The sequence below is a fragment of the Protomyctophum bolini genome (assembly GCF_963924005.1).
Source record: "Protomyctophum bolini genome assembly, chromosome: 8".
Taxonomy (NCBI): Eukaryota; Metazoa; Chordata; class Actinopteri; order Myctophiformes; family Myctophidae; genus Protomyctophum; species Protomyctophum bolini.
In genome coordinates this window covers 14,704,531-14,718,553 of record NC_137869.1, presented here as the reverse complement: position 1 = coordinate 14,718,553, position 14,023 = coordinate 14,704,531, and the positions used below count along the sequence as shown (strand labels likewise).

At 41.8% G+C, this 14,023-nt stretch overlaps 1 protein-coding gene across 1 annotated transcript in view; it reads right to left on the bottom strand.

Annotated features, from left to right (window-relative positions):
* The window catches only part of rabgap1l (RAB GTPase activating protein 1-like), a 102,939-nt gene that overhangs the window by 68,138 nt on the left and 20,778 nt on the right, over window positions 1-14,023 (bottom strand). The window contains 8 exon segments of the mRNA XM_080769797.1: window positions 3,035-3,185; window positions 4,660-4,753; window positions 4,855-4,975; window positions 8,667-8,833; window positions 9,321-9,423; window positions 10,071-10,137; window positions 12,981-13,091; window positions 13,609-13,772. Coding sequence (XP_080625923.1) covers window positions 3,035-3,185; window positions 4,660-4,753; window positions 4,855-4,975; window positions 8,667-8,833; window positions 9,321-9,423; window positions 10,071-10,137; window positions 12,981-13,091; window positions 13,609-13,772 — 978 coding nt within the window.

Sequence of the window (14,023 nt, the reverse complement as noted above, 5' to 3'; positions counted from 1 at the left end):
TTCGTCGTAGAAGCATTTTCTACAGTACATTTTGCACATGCATTGAATCATAGAATGTTGACCATCCTAACTATCAGGAGCAGTGGGTGATATATTATCAATACATTTACCATCCAAACTATCAGGAGCAGGGGTGTCTTGCTCAGGGGCACTATGACAACTAGACTGAGTGGTACGGGGGTGGAACCTGTGACCTTCTGCTCGATTCCAGGGGCCACATAGTATTAGTAAAACTACACTATTGATCCAATAAGGCTGATGGTAGCCTGCCTGGGTCACAGTAAGGACAATCTCATTGTAAACACAGATAATGTGTAACCAGCAGTCATCCTCTCCTCCTAACTCACACTCATAGGGCTGTATTTTGCGTGTCTTAAGTACCAGGTATTATTACCTAACTTGAGTAAACTAAAGACCTGGAGGCGTGATCAATGCCATTTGGCTATTCTGAGTGACCAAAGAGCATTGATCACGCCTCCAGGTCTTTAGTTTACTCAAGTTAGGTAATGAGACCTGGTACTTAAGACACACAAAATACAGCCCATAATGTGTAACCAACAGTCATCCTCTCCTCCTAACTCAGACTCAGCAACACCCCCCAAACACTCTCTGTCTGTCTCCCTCTCTCTCTCACTCACATTCTCACATCACATGACTCACTAATCATACAAGTATTACTACAATAAAACTACTGCATCTCTGTCAGGTGGAGACCTCATTATGTCCAAAACTGTTGGTAATACAGAGGTCGAAATAAGAGGTCGCTGCCCGGAAGCAACAATATACGTTTTATTCCTGCTCATATGGTCTTGATGTGTGTGTGTGTGTGTGTGTGTGTGTGTGTGTGTGTGTGTGTGTGTGTGTGTGTGTGTGTGTGTGTGTGTGTGTGTGCACTACACATTTAACCACATGAACCCAGGCATTCCTGTTTTTATCATTATATAAAAAAGCTTCAAATATTTAAATACATAACAAAATAAGAATGTTCTCAACGCATACAGTAGTCCCTGTAAAAGCACACAGCATGTTGTGTGATAAAGCATATGTAGGGCTTAATTTAATTAGTTTAAACTCACAGTCAGCTAACTAGAGAAGGAGCACTCTGAGAGAGAGAGAGAGAGAGAGAGAGAGAGAGAGAGAGAGAGAGAGAGAGAGAGAGAGAGAGAGAGAGAGAGAGAGATCGCCATGGAGACAGCATTCGTTCGGAGTGAAATAAAAAGAGAGTTGGAGGACGGTGGAGACGAGTGGGCAGCAGAGAAAGAGACGATTATCAGAAACATGAAGGGCAAACCTTGAGCTGATTATTTATTAGACTCCCTCTGAGGAGAGACAGAGAATAGAATGACAGTCCATGAAGGACAACAACCACAAGACAAACATATAAAGAGTCTGTCTGTCTGTCTGTCTGTCTGTCTGTCTGTCTGTCTGTCCATCCTACCTGCACACTATTGAGGTCCAATGAAAAACATGGCCAGAGAGAGGAGAGCGGAAACCACGCAATTCAAGGCAGCAACCAATCAAATGCGGCTCTGAAATCTAACATGACTGCTCCTGCCATTTTTGAGCATCAACTTCAATATTGTTTCAGGGAATGGAATTAATACACCCACCTATGATCTGCCTTTCTCTCACACACACACACACACACACACACACACACACACACACACACATAGAATGTACAGTAGACAAGACAAGCTGCCATAGCAACATGCTTCATCTATTTGCAGGTTGTTTCCATGCCAGTATGTTTTCCTTTTTTTGGTACTAACTCTTATCCAATCAGAACAGGCTTGGTAATTGCACATGTGAACATCTGTAGCATGCATACATTACAAGATACATTAACTGAATAATCTGGTGCTTTATAACTCACAGAACAAAAACTACAACACCCAGCCTACAGCCTAAAACTACAACACAGAGACCAAAAACTACAACACCCAGCCTAAAAACTCAACCTAATGTCATGGAATCTTGCGGTCTGACAAACCGTCTTACAAGTTGATATGGCAGGATTAATTTTGTCTTGCAGTCCAGGAATGCAGTCAACTAAACCGGCTTAAGTACTGTCAGTAATTACAAAAATTAAGTAAATTAAATCAAGTTATGAAGTCATTAGTGCTGCCAGAATTGGCAAAAAATTACTTTCTAATGTTCCTTTAAAAACACCATGGGTTCGACCCATTTGAACCTATCGAATTTCGAATGTATATTATTTTTTGATATAAAACATTGTACGCGGTAAAACTTAATTCAAATACAGCAGAAGTCTTTCTTTCTCTATATGCGCCAGCCTCGGTTGGTGATAAAAAACGTGCTCTCTTGCTAAATTAAATGAATGATTCATACTTATTGTATTCATTTGCCTCATTTTAATAAAGCTGTATGGTTTAACTAGCCCAGACTGATCTGAAGAACAGAGACGCATCGCTCCGCCACAATGTGCTCATTGTGCTGTGATGGAAGTTGGAACAATCTTTACCTCGACATGAAAATTACAATCAAACCAATCTATTTGTTTTAGCTTTAAATCAAATTAAGGTACCAGTAGGCTACAAGAAAAATGTGACACGGTGGGAGTTTTACCATGAGGGACAAATAAGTGAAATACATAAAGACTAGCAACAAAAGTAAGTAAATTAGCAAGGTACATTAGTTATAGTGCACTAAATTATTATACTGAGTATATTCTGTATTTACTCAGCGTAGTAAATGAGCTGAACTGGGGTTCAGTGCCTTGCTCATGGTGTGTGTGTGTGTGTGTGTGTGTGTGTGTGTGTGTGTGTGTGTGTGTGTGTGTGTGTGTGTGTGTGTGTGTGTGTGGTTAACACAGGGCCAGGAGGAAAACAGGTGACCTCCTGATTACCAGAAGACCTCTTTGCTGACCTCTCTGCTGACTACAGTAATACTGTAGCACTACACATTTAACCACATGAACCCAGGCATTCCTGTGTGTGTGTGTGTGTGTGTGTGTGTGTGTGTGTGTGTGTGTGTGTGTGTGTGTGTGTGTGTGTGTGTGTGTGTGTTTTACCTTGGTAATGAGTATGCGGTAGCATTCTAGCAGGGTGTGGTCGCTATGACAACCAGAGAGGAGGGTCCACACTTCAGCTCTTAGGGCCTCAGGGACCCCAGGCTTCACTAGAGCAGACAGACCCTTAGGACGCATGGACAGGTTCCCATGCCTACACACACGCACACGCACACGCACACACACACACACTTTGTATTACTACACTTGTGAGGACAGACATCACCATTTTAAGTAGAGATGGGCAATCGATATGGCAATATATCGTGATATTTTATTTCCCAATATTGTAGCGATACTCCAGGCTGCAGTATTGTGATCTTTTGGAGAAAGAAACTGTTCCCATGCATAGAAAGTAGAAACCAGTCACTTTGTCTACTCTGGCTTTTGTATTCACAATGTTTTCCTACTGTATGTGTATACTCATTGTAACTTCAAACTTCCATTTGAACCATGATATAGATTCATTGAAAACTCACATCCTTGGTTCTGGCAACTGATACTGGCCCTCCAATAGGTGAAGGGGCCATGATTTATTTTCCTTTTTTCCATTTTCCAATTTTTTTTTTAAATAAGAATGACTCAGTCATAACTGCCAGGTGCAGCAAGCTCTCAGTTACTGTAGATGTTTGTCATAACATTAGCTTCTGTTGCCACTCGCATTCCACTTCTCACTTGCGTTCTCATACAAACCCCTTACACAACAGCAGCGAATAGGGCTTCACGTTGCAGCGTTCAGAGTATGGGTATATATGCTTTTCAGACTAGGGGTTTTATGGTTAAGTCTCCCATTGGCTTAGAGGCAGCCTAGAGGCAGCCAATCATGAAAAGGTGTCCACACTACGGTCGTCACTAAGGCTACTGCCGTCAGTATGTTCGTTAGTAAATGTAGTCCAGGTGCTTTTCAAGCACCTGGCAAAAAACGAATGAAAACAATATCCAGCTAAATTGTCACAATGTCTATTTCTCAAATTCTACTAATATACTTGTCACCCTGCCACTGAGACTGAAGTTAACAAACAGGGTTTGAATTAGTAGAGAATGAGATTTATTTGACATTATTTATTGTGTATTTGTTGATTGATAATTGAATGTTGACTCCATTGAAGGGAGCAACAACTGTGGGGTATGGGGACCATGCCAACAGTGGGAGGGTTTGTTTAGAGAACTCTTTAATTATATTATGTGGATCATATTATGTGGATAATTATTATAGTATTATGTGACACTAAAATGTATGTTATGAATTGTGATGTCTCTGGACATTGGGAATGCACTGGTATGATTGTGGAATAAATCCAGGGTTCGTTTGGTCCATGGAAGGGGCCTAGCCTTTATAAGAGCACCTGCCACTGCCCCGGCAATCAATGTAGGATTGCACAGGGTGCAGAGCAGACCTAGATGGAGCCAATCTGGCCAGTGGGCTGTATATACATGTTGGAACTATTTTGCTTAAAGGACTGGCATTTTTGGTATTTTGCTCTTTGAGTGTTTTTGGAGTACTTTGAGAGCTGTTTCGAGTGACATTTTGGCCCACACTACCTTCACTTAAGGACGAAATGTGACAACAAGTAAACACATCAGTATCTCTAACTCTGATCCTGTTTGAGTGCAAACAGTTTTCTTACCATCTGTTGAGGATTCCTCCCCAGGACTCCAGGATCTTTTCAGGACAGTCCTTGGAGACATCCCCTGTCCCACTGGAGATCTCACTGTCACTGTCTGAAGAAGAAGAATATATTATGTATGATTTATTATGGAGATGTCACTGTCTGCAGAATACTACTACAGTATACTACTACAGACAGACAGGCGTTATGTACCTTCCTCAATGTCCTCGTCCTCAGCAGGTGAGGTGGGTTGTCCCGCGTTGCGTCTCTCCGACTCCCTCTGCAGGCTGACCACCTCATACACCACGTCCCCCTGACTGGCCTTGTCTGAGCGCTGAACACACACACACACACACACACACACACACACACAGACAGACACAGACAGACACAGACACACACACACACACACACACACACACACACACACACACACACACTTAATCAATTTTGCCATTTTTACCCGTAAGCCTAAAGCCGAAAAATTGCAACAATTGCTAAATTACAACGCGTTGCAGGAGAGGGGGAGAGAGAGAGAGAGAGAGAGAGAGAGAGAGAGAGAGAATACATTTTGGAACTATCAACTGTGCATGGTTAAAATCCTGAAGGGTACAGAGAGGAAGAGAAGGCACACTGTACTAAAAGTGGGATCAACAACCTACAACCTTGAGATCAACCAGTAAGGACGGCAGACTATTAGCAATGTGTACCAGTTAGAAAATACCAAATGCAGTCTGACTCTGCATGCATATCACTATTACAGACACACTAGGGCAGTGGTTCTCAAACTTTTTGTATTTGTACACCTGAAAATAACGTTTTAATCCAGAATTACATTATTACTTTATAGGGCACCAAAGTCTGACGTAATTTACGCCTCCTACGTGGGTCGCGTTTTTCACCCCAATGACATGTTTAAGATCGCTATATGGAACTGTGTTCCAAAAATAAACAAATTGTCCCGGCGGTTTGACTCGTATGGATATGAAGCATCAACTGACAGTCAGGCTATCTATCGTAAATGTTATGTTATACCAGTAAGACGCCCTGAGGGCGCTAAAGGGCGAGGGCGCGTGCACGCATCCGCCTGGGTGACAGCAGACTGCTGGGCGAGTGCTGGCGCTTTGGCATGGGGTTAAGATCAACATATGGAATTAATTCTGTATTGGCCATATATGGCGGACAGGTTTTTCAGGTTTTCATAGTAATCTGCGACCTATGGTCACAATTAAAATTCCCTGAAGAAGACCTCCTAGGTCGAAACGTTGGATAATAATAAATATACAGCATTGTGGCTATGCGTGTGCAGCCTTTTTTACGCAATTAAAATACATACATCTTTCCACCTAAGATACAGGAAAACTTGAGACATTTCCATTAGGACAGATTACTCTTCATGTGACCACCGCGCTCTGACTTTAGGTGCTTTACCCGTTCAAAACATATCAAATAAATAACGGTAGTGGGTCGCACACACCAAGACTTCAGTTCAAAATATTTAAATAACGGTAGTGGGTCGCACACACCAAGACTTCAGTTCAAAATATTGTTTTCATTTTTGATGATGAAGGCTGGATAGCCGAAACCATTGTCCCTGAAATGAAATAAATATTTTGAACTGAAGTCTTGGTGTGTGCGACCCACTACCGTTATTTATTTGATACATTAGGACAGATTGAAATTATCTTCAAAATTGACATTTAACCACTTGAACAACACCTAGGTATACTGGGAGGAACATTCTGCATAAATAGCCGATCTACATGCTCACTATGTGTCGGTTTGTAGATCTGCTACTTTTGGCGAAGAGATTTTGTGTAGTGTTAAGTGATTCCAAATATTCTGTGGCACCCCTGGACTTGCATCAAGGAACCCTGAGAGTCCCTGGACCCCACTTTGAGAACCAAGGCTCTAGGGCTTTGGGTTTTTACAGGAATAATTGCTGAATCGTTATTAAAATAAATTCCAATTTAACCACTCGGTGAGCTTGTAACAATTAGAGCTGCTGTAGTAGAACCAATGTGCTGCTATAATTACTAGAGACACTGTACTGCCATCTGTTATCACATCACATCTATTCCTGCCCATGGACTCATTCATTTCATGCTTTTTCCATTGAATTTGAAGAGTTTTGATGACACACACACACACACACACACACACACACACACACACACACACACACACACACACACACACACACACACACACACACACACACACACACACACATGAGAATTGCTAGTAATAACAGCAATTTGATGATTGTGTAATCATTCTATGACTAATCATACTTAATCATATGAACTATTATTTCAACTCTTTAGTAACAGATAATTGGACATATCTTCCGATATAATGAGGTAGAGGTCTTCTTAACTTTAAGCTAATGTGGTACCGTCTTTGTATAAGTCATCAGAAACGTTAATATGGTAACCGCAAGGTAGCAATGATTTAGTAATGAGCCACTCACATCCACGTTCTGTTCAAACACACAATCTGAGGCTCAATTCAGAGAAAAAAGGCTGAAACACATGAAACGCGTCAACGGCAGCGAGCACCATTGTGGAGAAAGCATGTGAAAGACGGCAGTAAATGGTATCTTATCTTACCTGTTGTACTTCAAGATATAGGGGTTACCGGTATGTATTTTGGTGGGCCGTGATGGCATAAATGTTTGATTTATACTATACTGCTGAAAGTAGAAGATGTACAAGCTGGTTGTAGATTTTCTGAGCACAACACCCACATAAAATGTCATGTCTTAGTTCTACTGGATCTCTTCTCCACTAGTCCCTCCATAACATTTTAGTCTAGTTTCTATTTGTCAATGTGTGTCTAAATGTCAATATTTAGTCATATAGTTTGTATCATCATATTTCCTTTTCGACAGTGAAAAAAGGTTTTTTAAGCCATAGTTTTAGTTGACTACCCAGTGGCGGTACATTTCAATGATCACAAGCATGACATATCTTCTTTACGTTTCTGCGGCATTGAACAAGTTGATCCGCCACACAGAGGTGGCGATCATGATTTGCTGTTAACCCATTCTGACCGGGCACCCATTTTGGTGTTAGCATCATGTTATGCTTTACCTATTGAAAAATAGCAGATCTACAAGCTCATATCGCGCCACCGAGTGGCGCGATACGAGCTTGTAGGTCTGCTATTTTTGAACAATTCGAAGAACGACTGACATTTTTAGAATCTGATCTCAGGTCAGAATGGGTTCATCAGACCAGTGTGTGTCCCAGTGGAAACCTCGTATGAATCTGATCTCAGGTCAGAATGGGTTAAAGATACGTGAAGCATTCTGGATCTTCACACTCCAAACATTGGCACCTAGAGGCCTTAATGATGAACTTTTATTAAATGTCATGCAGTGATCTTTGATTTTATCCTTTAGTTTGCTCCATATAGTTTTTAACTTATTGTATTGTTGATGATTTGATTTTGTACCTGCTTTTAACCTCTTGTAAACTGTTCCCTTTTCTCTTTCACAGGGAAAGTTTTTCATGAAGTTTCTACCTGCAATATGTTTCTTGATCATGCTCTTTGTATACTTTATTTAACAATATTACCATTTGTATACTGTCATGATTAATATGGATTATTATGATTTTTTTCTTATTACTTTGCATGGGTGTATTGAGTTTTTTATATGACTTTTTTGTTCTCATTTAACCACATGAGTACAGTACCTGTCACCTTAAGTTGAGTGATGTCATGTCATTACGTTTGTTCTGATAGGCTTACCTTTAGGCCAGACAGCCTACAAAAAGGATGCTTTCTCATTTGTGTTCATAAAGATAGCTTGATGAAGGCTGCATAGGCCGAAACGTTGCTATTTCCCTGTAAATAAATGGTGGTCACTGCATTTGAAGACAGTGTGCGGTTGTTTTCCTTGTTCATATTTGGGGCACCGTACCCTCTCCTACGCACCTGTCGCTTGTAGGTGTGCAAAAGCTTTGCTTTTCATAGTTTTAGTTGACAAAATGAACACTGGAAGGTGTTTATTATCGTACCTGTTGTAGTTTGAGGTAGAAGGTGTCGCTGTAGGCTTTGCGGCTGAAATACCAGAAGCGTTCGTTGGCTGGATAGACCCTGACCAGAGTCTCCAACAGGAACCTGACGGGTTCCACCACCTCTGTGACCACCAGGTCCACCGCTACTGTCATGTACACCTGTTTATCTGAACAATACATGAAAATCAATATACCCATTTAGGTGAACAATACATGAAAATCAATACACCCATTTAGGTGTACAATACATTGATATACAATACACTGGTATACAATTGGTATACAATACAATACACAATGTGTACATGTACAATGCATGAATATTCTGTTATATAAAAGTTTATGTGTAGAATACATTAATATTTCCAGTAAGACGCCCTGAGGGCGAGAACGCTGAAACAACAGGGCTTCTGAATACGGAACAGTTGAGAAGCAGGAGTTAAACTACCAGTAAGACGGGCGAGAAGCGACCTCACCCTAAAGGGTACTGTATATTACACCACCAGGACCACTGCTACAGTCATATACACCTGTTATTTTGTAACATACCTTCATATTACACACACCATTTTGGAAAATGTGTCCAAAATAGGGACACAAGACACATGGTTAAGAAATACGACAATCAAACATACAGTATATTGTGGGTCTCACCTTTGGGGGTGTCTTCATTGAGAGCCTGGAATGTGGGCATGTTGGGGTTCCATGTTCCACTGATGACGTACGACTTCCCATCAGAACTCTTCCCCATGGACTCCTGGACAGCAGTTCACTTTATTTATTCATTGTAATGTACATACAAGGTCACATTTTAATCACACTCAAATGCTGTACGTATATTAGCTTCAAAAGGTGTCAAAACTATTGTGTGACCAATCACAAAGTGGATAACGTAGAGGTGGTGAACAGTATCTGATCAATGAAAGGAGGGTGCAGGCTTGTAGGTAACGGGAATGCTCGCCTCAAAACAACCTCACCCTCATCTTTTTCAGCCAAACACTCGGTAGGGCGGTTTAGTTTGTGTTTTACTGCTCTTAAGTTTAGGAATAGGTTAGTTTTTGGCACCGTTTTGCTGAGGTTAAGTTTAGGAATAAGGCTAGGTTTAGGCATAGTGTACTAAGATTACGTTTAGGAATATCAGGTAGAGACCGCTCAGAGTTTGCCGGAATTTGCTGTGTTTTGAGGCATTCTGGTATTCTTATAGTTGACCAATGAAGAAGTGTGGTTTATTTGACAAATTGAAATGAAAATCTGAATGAAAAGTTTTTGACCAATTAAAAAGAAGCTGCTGCCATGCCAAAAAGGTGGGAACATTATTTCAACACATTTTTAATAATAGCATGTATCCAACCAATAATAAGATACTGTACTTCACCAATGAAACAGTGTTTAAAGAGTGCTCACCATGTCTAAAAGGTGCATATCACTGTTGCGTACTTTCTGCCCAGGACTCAGCAGCATGCCAAAACACCTGCAACACACACGCACGCACACACACACACACACGCACACATGCACGCACACACACCACCAGACAGTGGCATTGTGGTTAGAGTGTATGCCCTGAAACTGGGAGGTCCCCGGCCAGGTCATACCAAAGACTGAAAAAATGGGACCCAATGCCTCCCTGCTTGGCACTCAGCATCAAAGTGTTGGATTGGGGGTCAAATCAACTAATGTTTCCCGAGCGCGGCTCACCGCTCCAAGAGATGGGTCAAATGCGGAGAACAAATTTCACTGCGGTATTGTGTGCGACTTTGACTTTGACACACACGCACGCACACACACACACACACACACACACACAAGCTCTGCTCTATCAATAACAAAAAGCTCAGGTGCGTAACACTGAGCAAATAGAGCCTGCCTGCTAGCTCTGGGGGGAAATAGAATTGAATTGGTTAGAATCTAACCAAGCACAGGATCTAAATGTTTCAATAGAAGAGCAGGGAGAAGTAATATTGTATTAACATATTCAAAATAAAAATGTATTCACAAAACAGTTACATAATACAGCTCGAACCTGCCTGCAGTGCAAGCCATTAGAAAACATGAATAATCTCTTGTACATTACTAGAATTTTGCGGCCCTAACTGGCCGCTCATCCCAGAGTTACGTTGCAGCGCACTATGGGAATAAGGAAATTGCGGGAGTTGACTCCACATGTAGTAACGGATGGGTTATTAGTTATTATTATGTGTCCTTATTAGTGTAGTGTAGTCAACACGTTATGGCTCGTACACACTGCCCGGTATTTGCTCCGATTATGCTGTGGGGAGCATTTTTGGCGCTCACCGACAAAACCCCTGATCTGACGTTAAGCGGTGGCCAAAAGGTAGATCACGATCTACCAGTAGATCACAAAGGCTTTGCAGGTAGACCACATGACATGCCCCTAAAAATATATATAATTTTAATATAAAAAACGATTTTTGCATCTGCCGCTTGAGATGACCTGAGATGACTTGATTGATTGACATCAAAAAGGGCCTGTCAGCTCAAACACACAATGCAATATTTGTTGTTGCTTACAATCATCAGTAGCAAAGTCAAATACCAACAAAAGAAAACCCTACCATTTCCATTTTTCCCCCTCTATTTCCTATTCCATGTGCGTTTGTCTTATATGTAGCCTATGAAAGGCCCATCAATTACATTTTGTAACTATTTTCAGCAATGGGATGATAGTTTTATTTGGTGGGTATATGTTGTTGAGCTGCTCGTTTTGAAAGTAGCTCTAAAGTAAAAAAAAAAGGGTGAGCACCCCTGGTATAGATGATTATATATATATATTCATTCCGTCGGTAAATCCCTGTAGGCTACCCACATATTGGTAGCCTATATTAGCCCAATATTGCCGTTACGCATTTCACTTGAATAATGTTGTGTGCGTGCGCGTGCGGAGAAAGACAGAGTTATTTAATGAAACTCACGATTATAACGTCCTGTCTCGCTACATGCCTCGGCGCCGCCCTGTGTGTAGCCTGGCGAATTTTGCGCACAAATTTTGCTCACATCTTTTGCTCACATCTTTTGCTCACATGTTTTCATTTGTAGTATAGGATGCATCTGATTAATGGTTAAATTAGATCAAAATGATGTTCCTATTTCCTATTCCTGAAGTGCCCTTGAGCAAGGCACTGAAGCCCCAACTGCTCCAGCGGAGCTGCTTAGTGGCCAACAGTATACGACTGTGATTGTACTGGTCAGCTCCCAGTACAACAGTATACGACTGTGATTGTACTGGTCAGCTCCCAGTACAACAGTATCAGACTGTGGTTGTACTGGTCAGCTCCCAGTACAACAGTATCAGACTGTGATTGTACTGGTCAGCTCCCAGTACAACAGTATATGACTGTGATTGTACTGGTCAGCTCCCAGTACAACAGTATACGACTGTGATTGTACTGGTCAGCTCCCAGTACAACAGTATAAGGGGCTTTGTGTGTTTGTTTCTATGTGCAGGGTGTTCCTCAAAATCAGCTAAAATAAATAAATAAATAAAATCTAAAACATAATTGGAATTCTGATGAGGGTTTGCTCATCAGATTCTGATGGTGTGGTCTTCTCTTATTGGATGCTGGTGGTGTGGTCTTCTCTTATTGGACATGTTCCATCAGATGCTGGTGGTGTGGTCTTCTCTTATTGGACATGTTCCATATAGCTGGTGGTGTGGTCTTCTCTCATTGGACATGTTCCATCAAATGCTGGTGGTGTGGTCTTCTCTTATTGGACATGTTCCATAGAGCTGGTGGTGTGGTCTTCTCTTATTGGACATGTTCCATAGCATTGGTCCATATGAATCAGATCAAACAGTGTGGACGGTACCACACTGTATAACATATCATGTTCAGGACGGAGGCGCCATCTAGTGGTCATCCTGCTGATTACTATGGATAGTTTGTCTTTCTGTAAGGCTAGGTCTGCTTAGCTGCTTCCCTGCTATAGAGCTGGTGCGTACGTGCACGCCCGTGCGTGTGTTGAAGGTAACTTGGTGTGTGTGTGTGTGTGTGTGTGTGTGTGTGTGTGTGTGTGTGTGTGTGTGTGTGTGTGTGTGTGTGTGTGTGTGTGTGTGTGTGTGTGTGTGAGTGTGATTTCAATACACCAGTTCTCCCAGATTATCCAGTTTCGTACAAAGCTGTGTTTGAACTATAAAGATTCTTTGTTATTTTTCCCTCTGTTGATGCTATTGTCTGAACTGTAGACCGACTTCACTACATTCATTGCTCGATATTTGGTTCATTTCCATTACTCTGCAACAGATCATAGCTGTCATAAAAAAACAATGTTATGAGTGTAAACATGGAGTCTCACCTCTCAATGGCCAGCTCCTTGTTACACATCTGCTGAACAGACACCAGCACCTTTTTCTGAACCCCCTGACGCAGCTTGAAGAACAACTTCTCTCTGTCCTTAGGAACAGGACTTAGGAGAGAAGAGGACAGCATTAAGCCCCATTATATTCTTTATCACAGTGGCTCTCAAACTTTTCAGGTTGTGTCGCCACCCCCACAAAATAATCATATTTGAACTGGGGACCTAGCCTATGTCATATCTGATTGCATTAACCAACCTTAAATTCACCAACATTGTAGCTGCAACAAAATCTTGAATTATCTGTTTTTGTTTCATAAAAATCCAACTTTTGACATGTGAGCTACTTTCTGTCAATAAATTCCATGCAGGTGATTATCTTTCTAAGTTTGGAAGCCTCGTTTTTTATAACGCAACGTCCTTCTGCCTCCGGCATTATGCGCAATTTAGAAACAGGTGGTACACAGGACCGTTGAGTGATTTCCAACGAGCGCTTCCAAACTCCAACGCACCATATGCTGCTCAATGTTTTGCCACTCAGTGTAAATGAGGGGGGCGTATCCCGGTGGCAAAGTGACACATGTGCATACTCTATAATCATATTTAGCAGTTAGTGCTGCTATCTAACCTGTAGTTTCCTTTGCCGTCATCCTCCTTGACCTCCAGGGAGGCGGTGAAGGTGAACTGGTCACTGTCAGGAGACACACACACTGAGGCGTCTCTGATGTCTGGAGCTGACGGACGAGACGAGCGCTTAAACGCTGTAGAGAAACTGTAGAGGATGCGACTCACCTGAAGATGCACACACACACAAACATATTAACAACACACCGTGGAGGCACGCACACACACACACACACACACACACACACACACACACACACACACACACACACACACACACACACACACACACACACACACACACACACACACACACACACACACACACACACACACACACACACACACACACACACACACACACACACACACACACACACACACACACACACACACACACCTTCCAATCCCGGGCTCCC